At 47.0% G+C, this 12609-nt stretch overlaps 1 protein-coding gene across 2 annotated transcripts in view; it reads right to left on the reverse strand.

The window, feature by feature from the left end:
* Positions 1-11563, reverse strand: part of MEIS1 (Meis homeobox 1) — a 172230-nt gene extending 160667 nt beyond the window's left edge. The window contains exons 1-6 of one of the 2 annotated variants that reach the window (XM_078649405.1): positions 10879-11563; positions 7090-7316; positions 4199-4340; positions 3796-3846; positions 3212-3262; positions 1574-1720 (exon numbers count right to left, since the gene is read on the reverse strand). In XM_078649405.1, the coding sequence (XP_078505531.1) occupies positions 1574-1720; positions 3212-3262; positions 3796-3846; positions 4199-4340; positions 7090-7316; positions 10879-10890 (630 nt within the window). In that variant the 5' untranslated portion in view covers positions 10891-11563. The remainder of the gene's footprint in view (positions 1-1573; positions 1721-3211; positions 3263-3795; positions 3847-4198; positions 4341-7089; positions 7317-10878) is intronic. The other variant, XM_078649404.1, reaches the window with a different exon arrangement.
* Positions 11564-12609: the final 1046 nt, after the last annotated feature.

The following is a 12609-nucleotide window of genomic DNA, read 5'->3' on the forward strand; positions in this document are numbered from 1 at the left end:
ACGGGCTCGACAAGTCTGTGTGATTTAGCCCACTCACAACAGGAAACGTGGCCAAGGAGAAGGGCGCCCTGGACATGTTTACAGAGCGTCAGGCCCCATCAGATACGTGATCAATCACTGAGGCTGGCTTCGGAAACTGGAGGGGCCGAGGACTCGCAGAATCATTAGGAGGCGACGCAGAGCCCGCCCCCGAGACGTGATCTCCCCCCAGTTGCAGATCCCCAAAAATAGCTGGAATCTCTGCGATCTCTCAACTAAAAAAAACAGTATCTGAACTTGGTGGTTTGTAGCACTCGTTAGCAGCAGACCCCCTCCCCCTTTTTTTTTAAATTTAGGCAATAATAACAGATTTTCTACCAACGACATGAGCTTTTTTCCTGGAACAGACCACATTATTCACTAGCCCAATGATTTGGAAATTATGATCAGATTTGTACACAGTATCCCAAATTCTAGAAAGCGGGCGGGAAGCGACTTTCTATGCTCGTTTTTTTCTTTATTTCTGAAAGCCGTGCCTTGCTCCACTGTGGACCCGGAGAGAGGAAATAAAATGGGCGCGCTGGCAGCCGCCAGCTTCTGAACAAAGCAATGCTCACTGAGGTCTAAAAGCGATCGGCCAAGGAAAACTGACAAGGGGAGCTAATGAAGCGTGCGGACGGGCGGGTGAGGGACTGGCGCTGCCTGCTCCAAGGAGCCTCGTTCTGCAGGGCCCAGACCACCTAGCCGCTGCCCTCGTAGCACAGGGACTGCTTCCGGGGCACAACCAAAACCATGGAGAGACAATATGAAAGGATACAGGCCGCGGTCTCGCGTCATAGGCCAGGGGAGAGGGGACCTCCTGGGCAGAGACACCTGCAAGGGCGCACCAGCGACCACACTTAGGGCGGGGGCGCAGGCAATACGAAAAAGGCCAGAACATCTATCCGAGACTATTTTTTCCTAACCTGTATGTGGCTGCCAACTTAGGCACCTATGGGGTTTCAGAACCAGGACAAGCAGGAGGTATGAATCAGAATGAAAGGAACTTGACAGACCACTCACCCGTGGCCTTGCCACCCCTCAAACACCCCCCCCGCCTCCCACCAGTGCCAGCAAACAGGCCCTCGGCGGACAGACACATCTAACCGGTGGCAACAGTAACCACAGCCAGCGGATGGGCAGTCTAAGAAACGCACCAGGCCTATTCAGGACACCAGCACAGTGTCACGGACGTGGGACCTCTGACACAGACAGACCTTGGTAGGTGGGGGTGGGGTGCGATGCAGACCCAAAACAAACGGTGCTAAGAAGCAACATGAAATGGCCAGGCTAACAATCTGAGACCCTGTCCCCTTGCTTTGGGGGTATACAGTCACCCACCCGAGATAGCAGAACCACAACACGCCCTTAAAAACCCAAGATCACGGCAGCACGGCAGGCAGCGCCGGCCCAAGTTCACACCTTGCACTTTGAAGGCCTAGAGAAGCAATAAGAGGCGCACTTTCCCCTTCCCGCCAACACCAGGAAATGTCCACCAGAGGCCTCATAAGACGCAGCTCACACAAAGGCCCCGGGGCAGCGCGGCTCTTCCTACCTGGTCTGTGAGGTTCGCCGAGCGGCCCATGTCCTCGCTGTCCGACTTGGAGCCGCCCTCTCGGTCGTCGATCACCAGGTCGATGGGCATCTTCCCCTTCAAGCAGCTGATGTACCGGTGGCAGAAGTTGTCGCACAGCTCGTGCACCTGTGGACAGAGGCAGATGGGCGATGAGCAAGGGAAGCCCTCGGGCTGGAGAGAGGCTGGCAAGTGGCAGACGCAACGCCCTCCCTATACACATCACACACCCCTTTAGTGACCGAGAACATAGCCCCAGAGACCCCCCAGGACCGCCCAGACTCGGGAATAACGTGCCTTCTGGTCGAGATAGAGATATCCCAGGAAACTGACAGTGACATGTTGGTTTTAGGGTGAAACTGACTAATCGCAGGCGCTACATGTGATACTCTAGGGGTGGGAGATGTTCAGGGGTGTGACAATAAAGGGAAACGGCGTGGTGGCAGCAGATTATGTCACCGTGCAGCTATCTCCATGCCGCACCCAAGGGCAGCATAAAAAACAAACTGTATGCACAGCACGTTAAACCTGTATTGTGTGCGTGTGTGTGTTTGGGGGGAGTGACCGTGCTGTAAACATATATTTCTGTCCCCTTTTTGTATTGTTTTTCTAGAGTGAAAACATTGCTCACATGTGGGAAGTGTCTATATAGTAAACCTGTGTTTGGAACTTCCTGCAACATGTGAACTTTCACTTTTTGGCAAAGTAATACAAATACACCCCGATAATGTAAACGCCAAACTGGGGCTGGTTCTGTCTTGGACACCCACCACCCTTCCTCCAGGATCATTGGTATTTCAAAAAGAGAAGATGAACACGTTTTAGAACAAGACACTGTTTTTTTATTAGGATGTCAAAGGGGATCCTATAAACCAATTGGTGTTTATTTCTCGCTTATTGTTTTTTTTTTTTACACTTGTCAGAAAATGAGAGTATGTGAAAATCGGTCTCATTTTTGTGCATCGCAGAAACGCTTTCGCTTCCATAAAATGCAGTTGACAGACGGGTCGGTTGTCAGGCTAGGCGTCCTAGCAATTTCTGGCAGCTTAGCATTCACACAGCTACCAGATTTTATGGCAAAATTTGAGAACAAGGCCCCGGGTTTTAGCGCCTCGCGCCTCACCGTGCTGGTTGCCATTGCCTAACACCCAGAGCCTGATAGGCCTGCCGTGGTTTTTGCCTCCCCCCCACCTCAAAATCCCTTCCCGGACAATGCCTGCCCTGAGCCTGACCTGCTAATATAACTTCTTTTTTAATGGGGTTTCATCTCAATAAAAGCAAACAAAAAATGCTAAAAGGAATGCCTTCACTCGTAAACATGGCCCCACTGAAAAACACCCCCCTGGTGCATGATTTATTGGTCGAAACCCCCCAAAGTCCGGCGGTGGAGGCGGGATTGCAACTGTTTATAGAATCGCAGCGAGAAGCCGAAGGGGGCGCGGGGCCCGGGCGCTTGTGAGGCCGCTTTTAATGGACGGGACTGTAATTAAACTGCGAAGAGCAATGGGCGCCGAGATTCGGCTTGACACTAATTACATGGGAGCAGCAGAGAAAGACGTGTATGCAAATGCATAAAAAGCTTGGCATGCAGCAATATTTCAGCGTGAGAGGGAGCATTACCTTTTCTAACTCCAGCAGATGAAACCGTAATACTTGTATGGCTTGGATCATCTGAGGAAGGGGAGGAAAACACACAAAAGGCAACATGAATAACACCAGCCTGTATAGATTTCGCGTTTTCGCACCAGCCATTGTTAGCAAGCCTCTTACATTCCAGTCACACTCTCAACGTATTCGCAGTTGTTCCCGATCGGGGCATTTCTGGGACAACGTAAAAGACATTTCGCATGGGGGAAGGTGCACTTATCACATATGTCCTTCAAAGTAAATATGCATTCCAATTATTCAATTTGAATAGTGTATTTTACGTAGGACTCAAAAGGACAAGTGAAGAAAAATACGTTTGTAACATCAACCTTTTTTTACACAATTCAAAAGTAAAACTTTAGTGAAGGCGGTTTACTTCTCAAGTAGTAGAAGAAGAAAGTCCTGAAATGTCCACTTATATATATATATATATGTGTGTGTGTGTGTGTGTGTACTTTACGTTTATATGACATATGATCCTGAGACGTCACCCACAAATTTAAACATGTACACACTCGGGTCAAGCAATTGCACAAAAAAGTCACACCAGCTCTTACCAAGTTATCCAGCTCTGGATTTGAAGAAAAGAGGGGCTTTTCTGCTCGGATCTAGACCAAAAGAAGCAGAATGAATTAAACACACGAGTACAGAAAAAAAACAGGCTTGATGACGGGTTATGACTTTCGAGTGCCACTGCTTACTGTAGACTGTCTAGGCGCCAAGCCTGCACTCTAAAGCGCATCTGTAATCTGGCGGACACTAAACCCTAACTTTCGCAGTTACAGCTATGAAAGAGGCGCCCATCTCATCAGCGCGGGGAGTAAATTAGCAGCATTTGTAATCTGAATAACATGAATATTTTACAGCTCAGTATGGGCATAAGAGGATTAGTTGCCGATATAAAATGGCATATTTTTGTCTCGGAGTGGCGTTCTTTTGCTGTCACGTGTTTTTGCTGACCTGTTTGGCGAACACCGCGATGTCCTCGTTGAAAGACTCGGAGGAGCAGACGTCCCCGCCCGCTACTCCGGGCTCCCGGGGGGTACACGTCGCTAATTCACATTTTTCAAAGATCAGTGCTAGCAGTGGGAAGAGGGGGTGCCTGTAAGAAAACACAAGGGGTGCATGTATGAGAGCTAGGCCGAGCAGCGATATCTCCAGGAACACTGGGCAGACTTCTCTTGCACGAGGGTTAGATCGGCTGCAATGTGGACAGCCCCCCACCCCACGCGCCCCCAGGATTCACACTATAAACACGCAGCACTGTGAACGGAAGCCCCCTGCAGCCCTTGGGTTCGCACTATTAACCTGCAGCATCGTGAGTTAAAAAAAACGTAACTCCTCCAGCATTTACACTATGGGCATGCAGCAGTGTGGACCCTCCCAACACACACACGACCGTCCACCCCCCTCCGGATTCACTCTATCGACCCAACAACTTTGTGGACTCAAACACACTTGTTCGCCAGGATTCAAACTATGGACTGCCAGCTCACTGTGGCACACCCCCTTCGTCTCCGGGATTCATTCTATAGACTCGCAAAATTGGGCATACACTCTCTGCCTGATTCACAATATCGACCCCCAGCACTCTGGGCAGACCCCCCCCACCCACCCTTCACACCCCTCTCGGGATACATTCGGTTGACCCGCTGCATTGTGGACAGAAACCCCCTGTGATTTCCAGGATTCACATTGTGGACTCGACCAATGTGGACAGAAAACCTCTGTCCCCCAGGGTTCACACTATTGACACGCAGCAGTGTGGACAGACCCCCCCCCCCCCCCCAATCCCACATGATTCACACTATTGACCAGCAGCAGTGTGGAAAGAAACCCCATCTCTACCCCAATGTTTCACAATGTAGACAGAAGCCCTGTCACCCAGGATTCACAACATTTTACCCCCAGCACTGTGGACAGACCTCCCCCCATCATGGTTCACACTCTGAACCAACATCAGTCTGGAAATAACCCTTCCAGCCCCCGGGGGTTCCCTCTCCGGACCTGCAGCACTCTCGACAGAATCCGTCTCGCACCGAGGGCTCCCTCTCTGGGCCCGCACATATCTGGAGCCCCCTCGGGATTCACAGCAGACCAGTGAGGAGCACACGTCGCCAATTGTACCGTGTGTGAACACACGCCATGGACGTGTCAACTCTCGTAAACCACAGAAACGAGCTGGATATTATGATTGAGAGTAAATAAGATCACCGTCCATTATGGACTGCCAGTAAAAACCCTGTCGATGCTACCCCAAGTCAGTCAATAATTAATATTGTTGTCTCTATTGTCTGGGCACTCAATCAGTCGGGGGATGGTACACAAAACCCAATTTGGAATGGTTTTGAAGCATACAAATTATTGAAAATAACAGAAAGGCCTTTACATATTTAAATCACTGTGAAAAATTAAACTTGAACTAAAACAATAATTTGTGCCCCCTTTTCAAAGCAGAATAAGTGACAAATCTTGTAATGTCTGTTAACTGTGTTATTTATTTCGAGCGTAAAATCCCTTGTGAGTTTATTTTTGGTGAATGGTTCTATTATGCAGCCCAGCCCTAAGATATAAACGGATATATATGTATTCCAAATCAGATGTCAGAACGCACGAGTCTCTGACCAGTTTAAGAAAGGGGGCCGCGGCGATGCAAGCAATTTTGAAGGCACGGCGAATTTAAAGTTTCGAAAGTGATGCAAAAGAATACTTGTTGCAATCTGCCTTCGTGACCATCTATCGCTGAAACTCACAGGGTCAGCCGGGCAAGTTGTCCCCAGATCGCAGAGTCCACTTATATGCAAAGCACCTTCACACTTCACTTTGTCACGAGTTCGGTCGGCGACACAAACACTTAGATCTCGCGAAAAGGCCCCACAACTACAGCGTAATTACGGCGATGCACCAACAGCGTAATAACTGCGTAAGATGGCAAGAAGTGAGTACACGTGATACAATAGGCAATTTAACACACTTATAAACAAAAAGAGCCCTCAAGTCTACTTCAGGAATATAATGGATGTGTCCAATATCTACACAAAGCGCCCCCAATTCTTTAGAGGCCCCAGTGTTTTGGAAACTTTAACAAACCCACACCTTGGTTCCAACAGTCTGGGAGCCCAGCATATATTTATTGTCAGAGACTCACTCGTTCTAAGGGCACAGCGGCTCCGTGGTTCACATTAATTTATTAAGGAGTGAGTTTGTCCATTTTAGTGACTAAACACAATTAGATGTCTTAAAAAACAGTCTCGCAGGAAGTCCACACGAGAGAGCGGGCAGTACTGCACTCACAAACAGGGCTGTTAAAGCAGTGCTCCGGTTTAAAACCACAAGTTCTCTACGTTGTGATATGTGTATTACACTTAATGATATAGTACTGAAACAGCATGACGAGTCTGCAGGGTAGCTAGATAGATGTGACAGCCCTTCTCCAGAACACCTCTGCCGCACATGGAAGGAAGGGGACCCTGGAAGTGTGTGAATCTACATAGTGAATCTTGTACATCGGTGAATCCCACAATCTCGCCATTATCTGGAAGTCCACAGGAAGAGATCAGGTGACAGAGCACCAACGTTATTTATTGTAAATAAAACTCACTGAACTGGTGCATCAGAGACACCCAGCACGGTCTGTTGTGGCACTGGGAGTCTCAGACAGACCTATCAGGCTGGAATCACCCCCAGAACATCTCGACACTAAATAGACACAGTTTGAGGCTCCCTGCACAGAATGAGTGGCTGCACAATGCGCCTGCGGTTGTTACATGCACACAGTATGTGTTTTGTGGGCGTTGTTTCTCTGTTTCCACGTTGTGTTGGCCTCAGGGCGGTGGGCCCACGGCACCTACCCGTAGATGGAGTCCTTGTCCCGCTTGAGGGCGTCGTTGACTGAGGAGCCCATGCTGGGGGGCATGGCGTTGGTGTGGCCCGTGTGCGGGTACTGGTGGGAGTGCAGCGGAGGGCCGTGGTTCAAGTGGTGCACGGGCTGCATGGATCGGGCCGCGTGGGGGTCCCCGTACATGGTGCTGGGGAGGCCCACTCCGTCCATCCCCCCGTAGTGGGGCAGCTCGTCGTACTGCAGGGCAGACAGGAGAGAAAAAAAGGGGGTCAGAGAGAGCCTGCAGAGGACAAAGTCACACCGAGAAAAGCACTCTGTTCACACATCCCGCAGGACCCAACACACTCCGTAAAAATGTCAAAACTGCACCCCAATTCCTTCTTTTTAGAGAGTTCTTTAAATCCCTATCCTGACCCATCAAATGTGCAGCGCTGCTCTCTTGTTTTGGAGATGCGTCCCTATTTGTGGAGCTATTTTTCAACTTTATTACACCCCTGTTGTAAAAATCGCTCTTTATCAAATGCAAGTCAATTAGGGCTAGCCCTCGGGCTGTTTAAATGCACACATTATGCAGCCCAACTCGGTTTCTTTCAGGGGCTGCGATTTCCATTTCAATGTTAATTCCAAACTTTTTCAGATTTCCCTAAAATAAAATTCTTTCTCAATGATGGGCAAATAAAGACAACGTTTTGGCTATGTATATATATGCATGAAATATGCAACTATATTTTTCTCTTTTGAGGCATAGCCGTACTCTTATTATAGTTCCCAACTATTTAATATTCCTCTCCTAAAAGCCCTCTCTCAAAAACTTGAAAGTCTATCTATCTATCTATCTATGTATATCTTTATATATATCTATATATATAGATATATATATATATATATATATATATATCTTTTTGGAGGCATATCGACCCTCCTTCATAGTGATACTTCCCAATTTTTTTAACATTGCAGTCCTAAAATCGCTCTCTTTTAAAGTTAGACAACTAAGGAAGGACATTCGTGAATATATATACATATATATATATATATATATATATATATCCCACATTCTCTTTTTTACTCTTGTATTTGAGAGCCAACTCCCTTTTTGGTCTTCTTACACAACCCTACTAACATGCATCATTCTCCAATGCAATTCCGTCCCCATATACTCTCAAACCATGCACCCCATCTTTCTGTGTGGAGCAGAGAGGCGTTATCCTTTAAGCAGGCTAATTCTTCAACTGTTAATCTCTCGCACTCCTATAATAACTCGCACTAAACGCAAGTCCATGTCCCACTACTTATTTACTCTTGCAGTTGCACCAATTCATCTTAGTCGTCTCCAGTTAGAAACACTTGTTTTATTTATTAATACAAGTTTTTTTCTTGGTCTGTGTCTAAGACAAGTAACGAAGCCCCCCTTACATTCTGGGAGAAAAATATGACTTGCACAATATATATATATATATATATACATATACACACACATATATATATATACATATATATATATATATATATATATATACATATATATATATATATATATATATATATATATACATATATATATACATCATGCAAACACGAGAACAAGGCAAGTTGTCAAACACAAGAACAAGGCAAGTTGTCTGAGGGCAGTTGTTGACACGGGAAAATGCCAATGTTTCTGATTTTCACAGTTTTCACTTTTCACAATGTATGGTGAAACACATAGAGGTGTTCCACGCAACACAATATAATACCAAATGGTCCCTTTGTAATCGGGCCATTATCTCACATTTTAAATAACTCGAAAAAGGTGAAGGACTTTATGGATTCTGCATATGGTAAAAAGAGTGTCCATGATGTAAGAGCAGTCTTCTAAAATTGCAATAGCAGCAGCATACGCTACTCGCAGATAATTTTAAAACCTGAAAGGTTTTTAAAGAACGTGCAGATTTCACCAGGTGGTGATTACAACGTCCAAAAGTATTTCACAAAACTTTAAAAGAGTGAAAGGCTTTGTGCACATGATGCAAAGTTTTGTCTTTGAGATAGGAGGCACCCTACGGTACTTCCAAATTACTTAAAAATGAAGGTTTTAGTGAGTGTATTACACCATGTGCAGCCTTTTTGATTGCAGCATCGTGAGGTATATTTAAAATAACTTCAAAGGGTGACTGACTGTCTTAAAAATGTGCAAATGATGCAAAATTGTGTCTTTGAAATAGGAGCATTCTACTGTACTTCCAAATAAGTGAAACACAAATAATAAAAGGTGGGTCCATGGAATAGTAGCATCCTACGGTATTTCCAAATAGTGTAAAAAAGGGAAAGTCTTAAATAATGTGCAGTTGATGCAATGGTGTGTCTATGTAATCGCAGCATCCTACGACATTTCAAATAAATTAAAAAGTGAAAGGCTTTAAGGAAAGTGCACGTGATGCAAAGTTGTGTCTTTGAAATAGCACCCCCTACAGCACTTCCTAATAACTTAAAAAAGTGAAAAGGCTTAAAGAATGTGGAGATGACGCAAAGGTGTGTCGGTGTAATAGCAGCATCCTAATGTAATTCCAAGAAGTGTGCAGATTATTCCAGGTAGTAATGCCTTTGTAATCGCAGCCTCGTCTGGTATTTTCATATAACTTTAAAAGTGAAAGGCTACAAGTACGTGCAGATGAAGCAAGGTCGTGCCTTTATGCTACCAGCACCCTACTGCACTTTCCAATAAATTATAAAGCTATGGTTTTAAATGTTGTGCATGTGACACCAAGGTGTGCCTTACAGAAAGCAGTATCCTGTGGTATTTTTAAAAGAACTGAGAAAGTGGAAGCAATTTCGAGGGAACAAGTTAGCGCATCCTTTAAAAGGAGCAGGTTAGGCTTTGCAGAATCTCTTTTTAAAAAGTGCAATCACAATGCCATTACCAATTTTCTTGCGTATATGTTTTCCACTGAAAAGAAGCTAGGGTGCACTGAGGCTCGCTCGCAGGAACCCAGCTTAGTAGCACAAGTTACCGAGGTGTGGTGTGCACTTGCTTGAGCCATGCCCTACACACTTTCACGTGCTTTCACTTTGCATTGCCCTGCAGCTTAAAGCCACTTTGGGGCCAATGCTAGAAACCTGTCTCCCCCACAATACACACGAGTTGACACTATTAGAGCCAAGGTGTAAACGAGGCTGGGCCAGCCCTCCCTGCCTTCACTTGTAAATGTGCACATGCTTCTGCAGCCCGGGTACACGGGCTGCAACTTGGGAGCTGACATATGTTTTCACAACTTCCTACTTTACGTCTGTTTTCCGAGCCATTAAGGCATTTTTATAAGTGCGGACACGCACTTGAAGAAGTGACAGGCATGAAAAGTCACAATTTGCATCTTTTTAATATGCTATAGGAGCATTGGAATATATTACCAATAACCTTGGTAGATACAGCACGACTTGGGATATAACTTTTTTGCATGGCTGGAGGTGACTAAATTTCTTAGGACTGGTAATGAGGGCAACCTTCCTTCGAGATTGTGAGATGAATATGATATTGTTTGCATAAGTGTGATTTTACTATTAATTTAATTACCCCATTTAACCACACTTCTCATATGCTGAGTTATAGTCTGTAAGTGAAGCACCCTACCCCTTACGTTTGACAATGGTAATTGAGATTTTAGACACCCATAATCTGTTTGTATTAATTAAGGAATACTTTTTTATGCTGGAATAGTCCAGAGATGGGCTACTTTAGGAGGCAATAAAGTGCCGAACTTTTGTCCAAGTCTCCTTGACAGTAAACAGAAGTGATGTGCAGACACACATTATAAACACGTACCCTTTGCGCCATCGGCCTGGCCGGCGGTCCCCCTTCTTCTTCAAATTCTAGTATATCCCTCCGGTGCCAGGGTGGAAAGGAAAACACAGCGCGACTAAACTCCCCAAAAATAAATAAAGGCGTCAAAGTAAAAAAAAGAAATCCTTTTAAAGTCTCCAAAGGAGTAGAGGAACCGGATCTTCAGTTTCGGTGGAGATAGGAGCAAAGCATGAAAACTCCTCTTCAGTTTCCAAATGCAGGAGAAATGAGTAAAAAAAAGGGAATTGACTCGACTGAAATAAAACAGTAAAAAAAAAAGAAAATCTTTCAAATTGTCTTAAAAGACGTGCCGTGTCCCCCTCTCAAAGTCAGCGTGCTGGTCTCATGGCTGTCAATCAGCGGCTGTCACGGCGGGGTGGGCGCGGATCCTGCGGGAGCCGGACCCGCACTCGGCGGTTGGGTGCGGGCTGAAGTGCCGGCGCTGCTCCTGGGTCAGTGTGCGCGAGGCGGGCGAGAGGCGCTCGTGCGCTGGAGGATCCCTGCCCTGCGCGAGCTCCGAGCGCTATACGGCTGCGTTCGCGGCGTGCCCAGCGCGGCTCAGTGTGCGCGCGCTCCTGCTCCCCAGTCTGCTGCTCCAAGTGCGCGGCGGCGGCGGCAGCGGCGGAGGAGGATCCTCGGGAGCAGAATGCTGGAACCCGGAAGTAGTGGTGGCCATAACAGGTCGCGCGGCACACAATGGCTCCTGGGCTGCAACCACTCGCTGGCGCTGAGGAGGGGGAGGAGAGGGGGCGTGGCCAGCGCCGGCTGCAGACGGCTGCTCGGTCACACGGCCCAGTGCAGAGCTGCCGGGGGATGAGCGCAGGGGGCTTTGTATTTCTCGGCGCTCCTAGGTTCAGCTTTCCGGCGGTAACCCGTGCTCGGAGGGCGCCACACGCATTTTAATCTAATGGTTGATTTCCTGCTATCTGTAGAAATGATACGCCTGCTCAATATATTTCAACTGGAAGTCCAAGCGGAGCCGCAGCATTTTACCGTCTCGAGGAACCCTTTTCTCGGCGCTCCCTGGTCAGCAGCAGTGCGACAGTGGCAGGCGGGAGCGGCGTCCGAAACAGGCTCAAAGGCTATAGTGGAAAAATGGACGAAAGTTGATTCGAAGGATAGGTGTGCGTCATTGTCAGGTGCGACAGAGGATTTGCTGCCCCAGGCTGGTCCCAGGGGAGCAATTACACCAAAGGAAAGTCATTTCAGTGTCACCGAGTCAGCATTTCAACTTTGGTAGGTTTGGAGTCATGCGTGGAAAACATCACTTAATCAGTCAGTGCTGTTATGTCTGATAAAAAAGCTCTTAAACAGGCTCCGTATGACCCCTTCCAGTGTTCTTACTGCGTGCTGCACTTTCCATTTTGGGGGTCTGGCCGTTAAACCGGCACAACTCGCCGCTCGCCGGTCTCGGCCATGTGCACAGATGATCACCTTGTGTCAGTGATGTCACCGAGATGTCACAGAGGCTGAGCCCAGCTGCCAGCACAGGGGCGCTTGACAACGCAAGATCTTCTTCCTTAAGATGTTGGTGACATGTAGTTTCTTATGACAAAGGGACTTTTTTGTTCTAATTGCCGCATCTGAAAAGTTAAATGTTTGCACTTTAAGGAAATGCCTGCACAATATTTCCTATAGAAATTCCCCATCTATACAAATGCCAGAGAGTGCACAGCTGAACGTGCTCTTTCAGCTGCAAGTGTCAACAGCACA

Source organism: Lissotriton helveticus, chromosome 6 (assembly GCF_964261635.1).
Source record: "Lissotriton helveticus chromosome 6, aLisHel1.1, whole genome shotgun sequence".
Classification (NCBI taxonomy): Eukaryota; Metazoa; Chordata; class Amphibia; order Caudata; family Salamandridae; genus Lissotriton; species Lissotriton helveticus.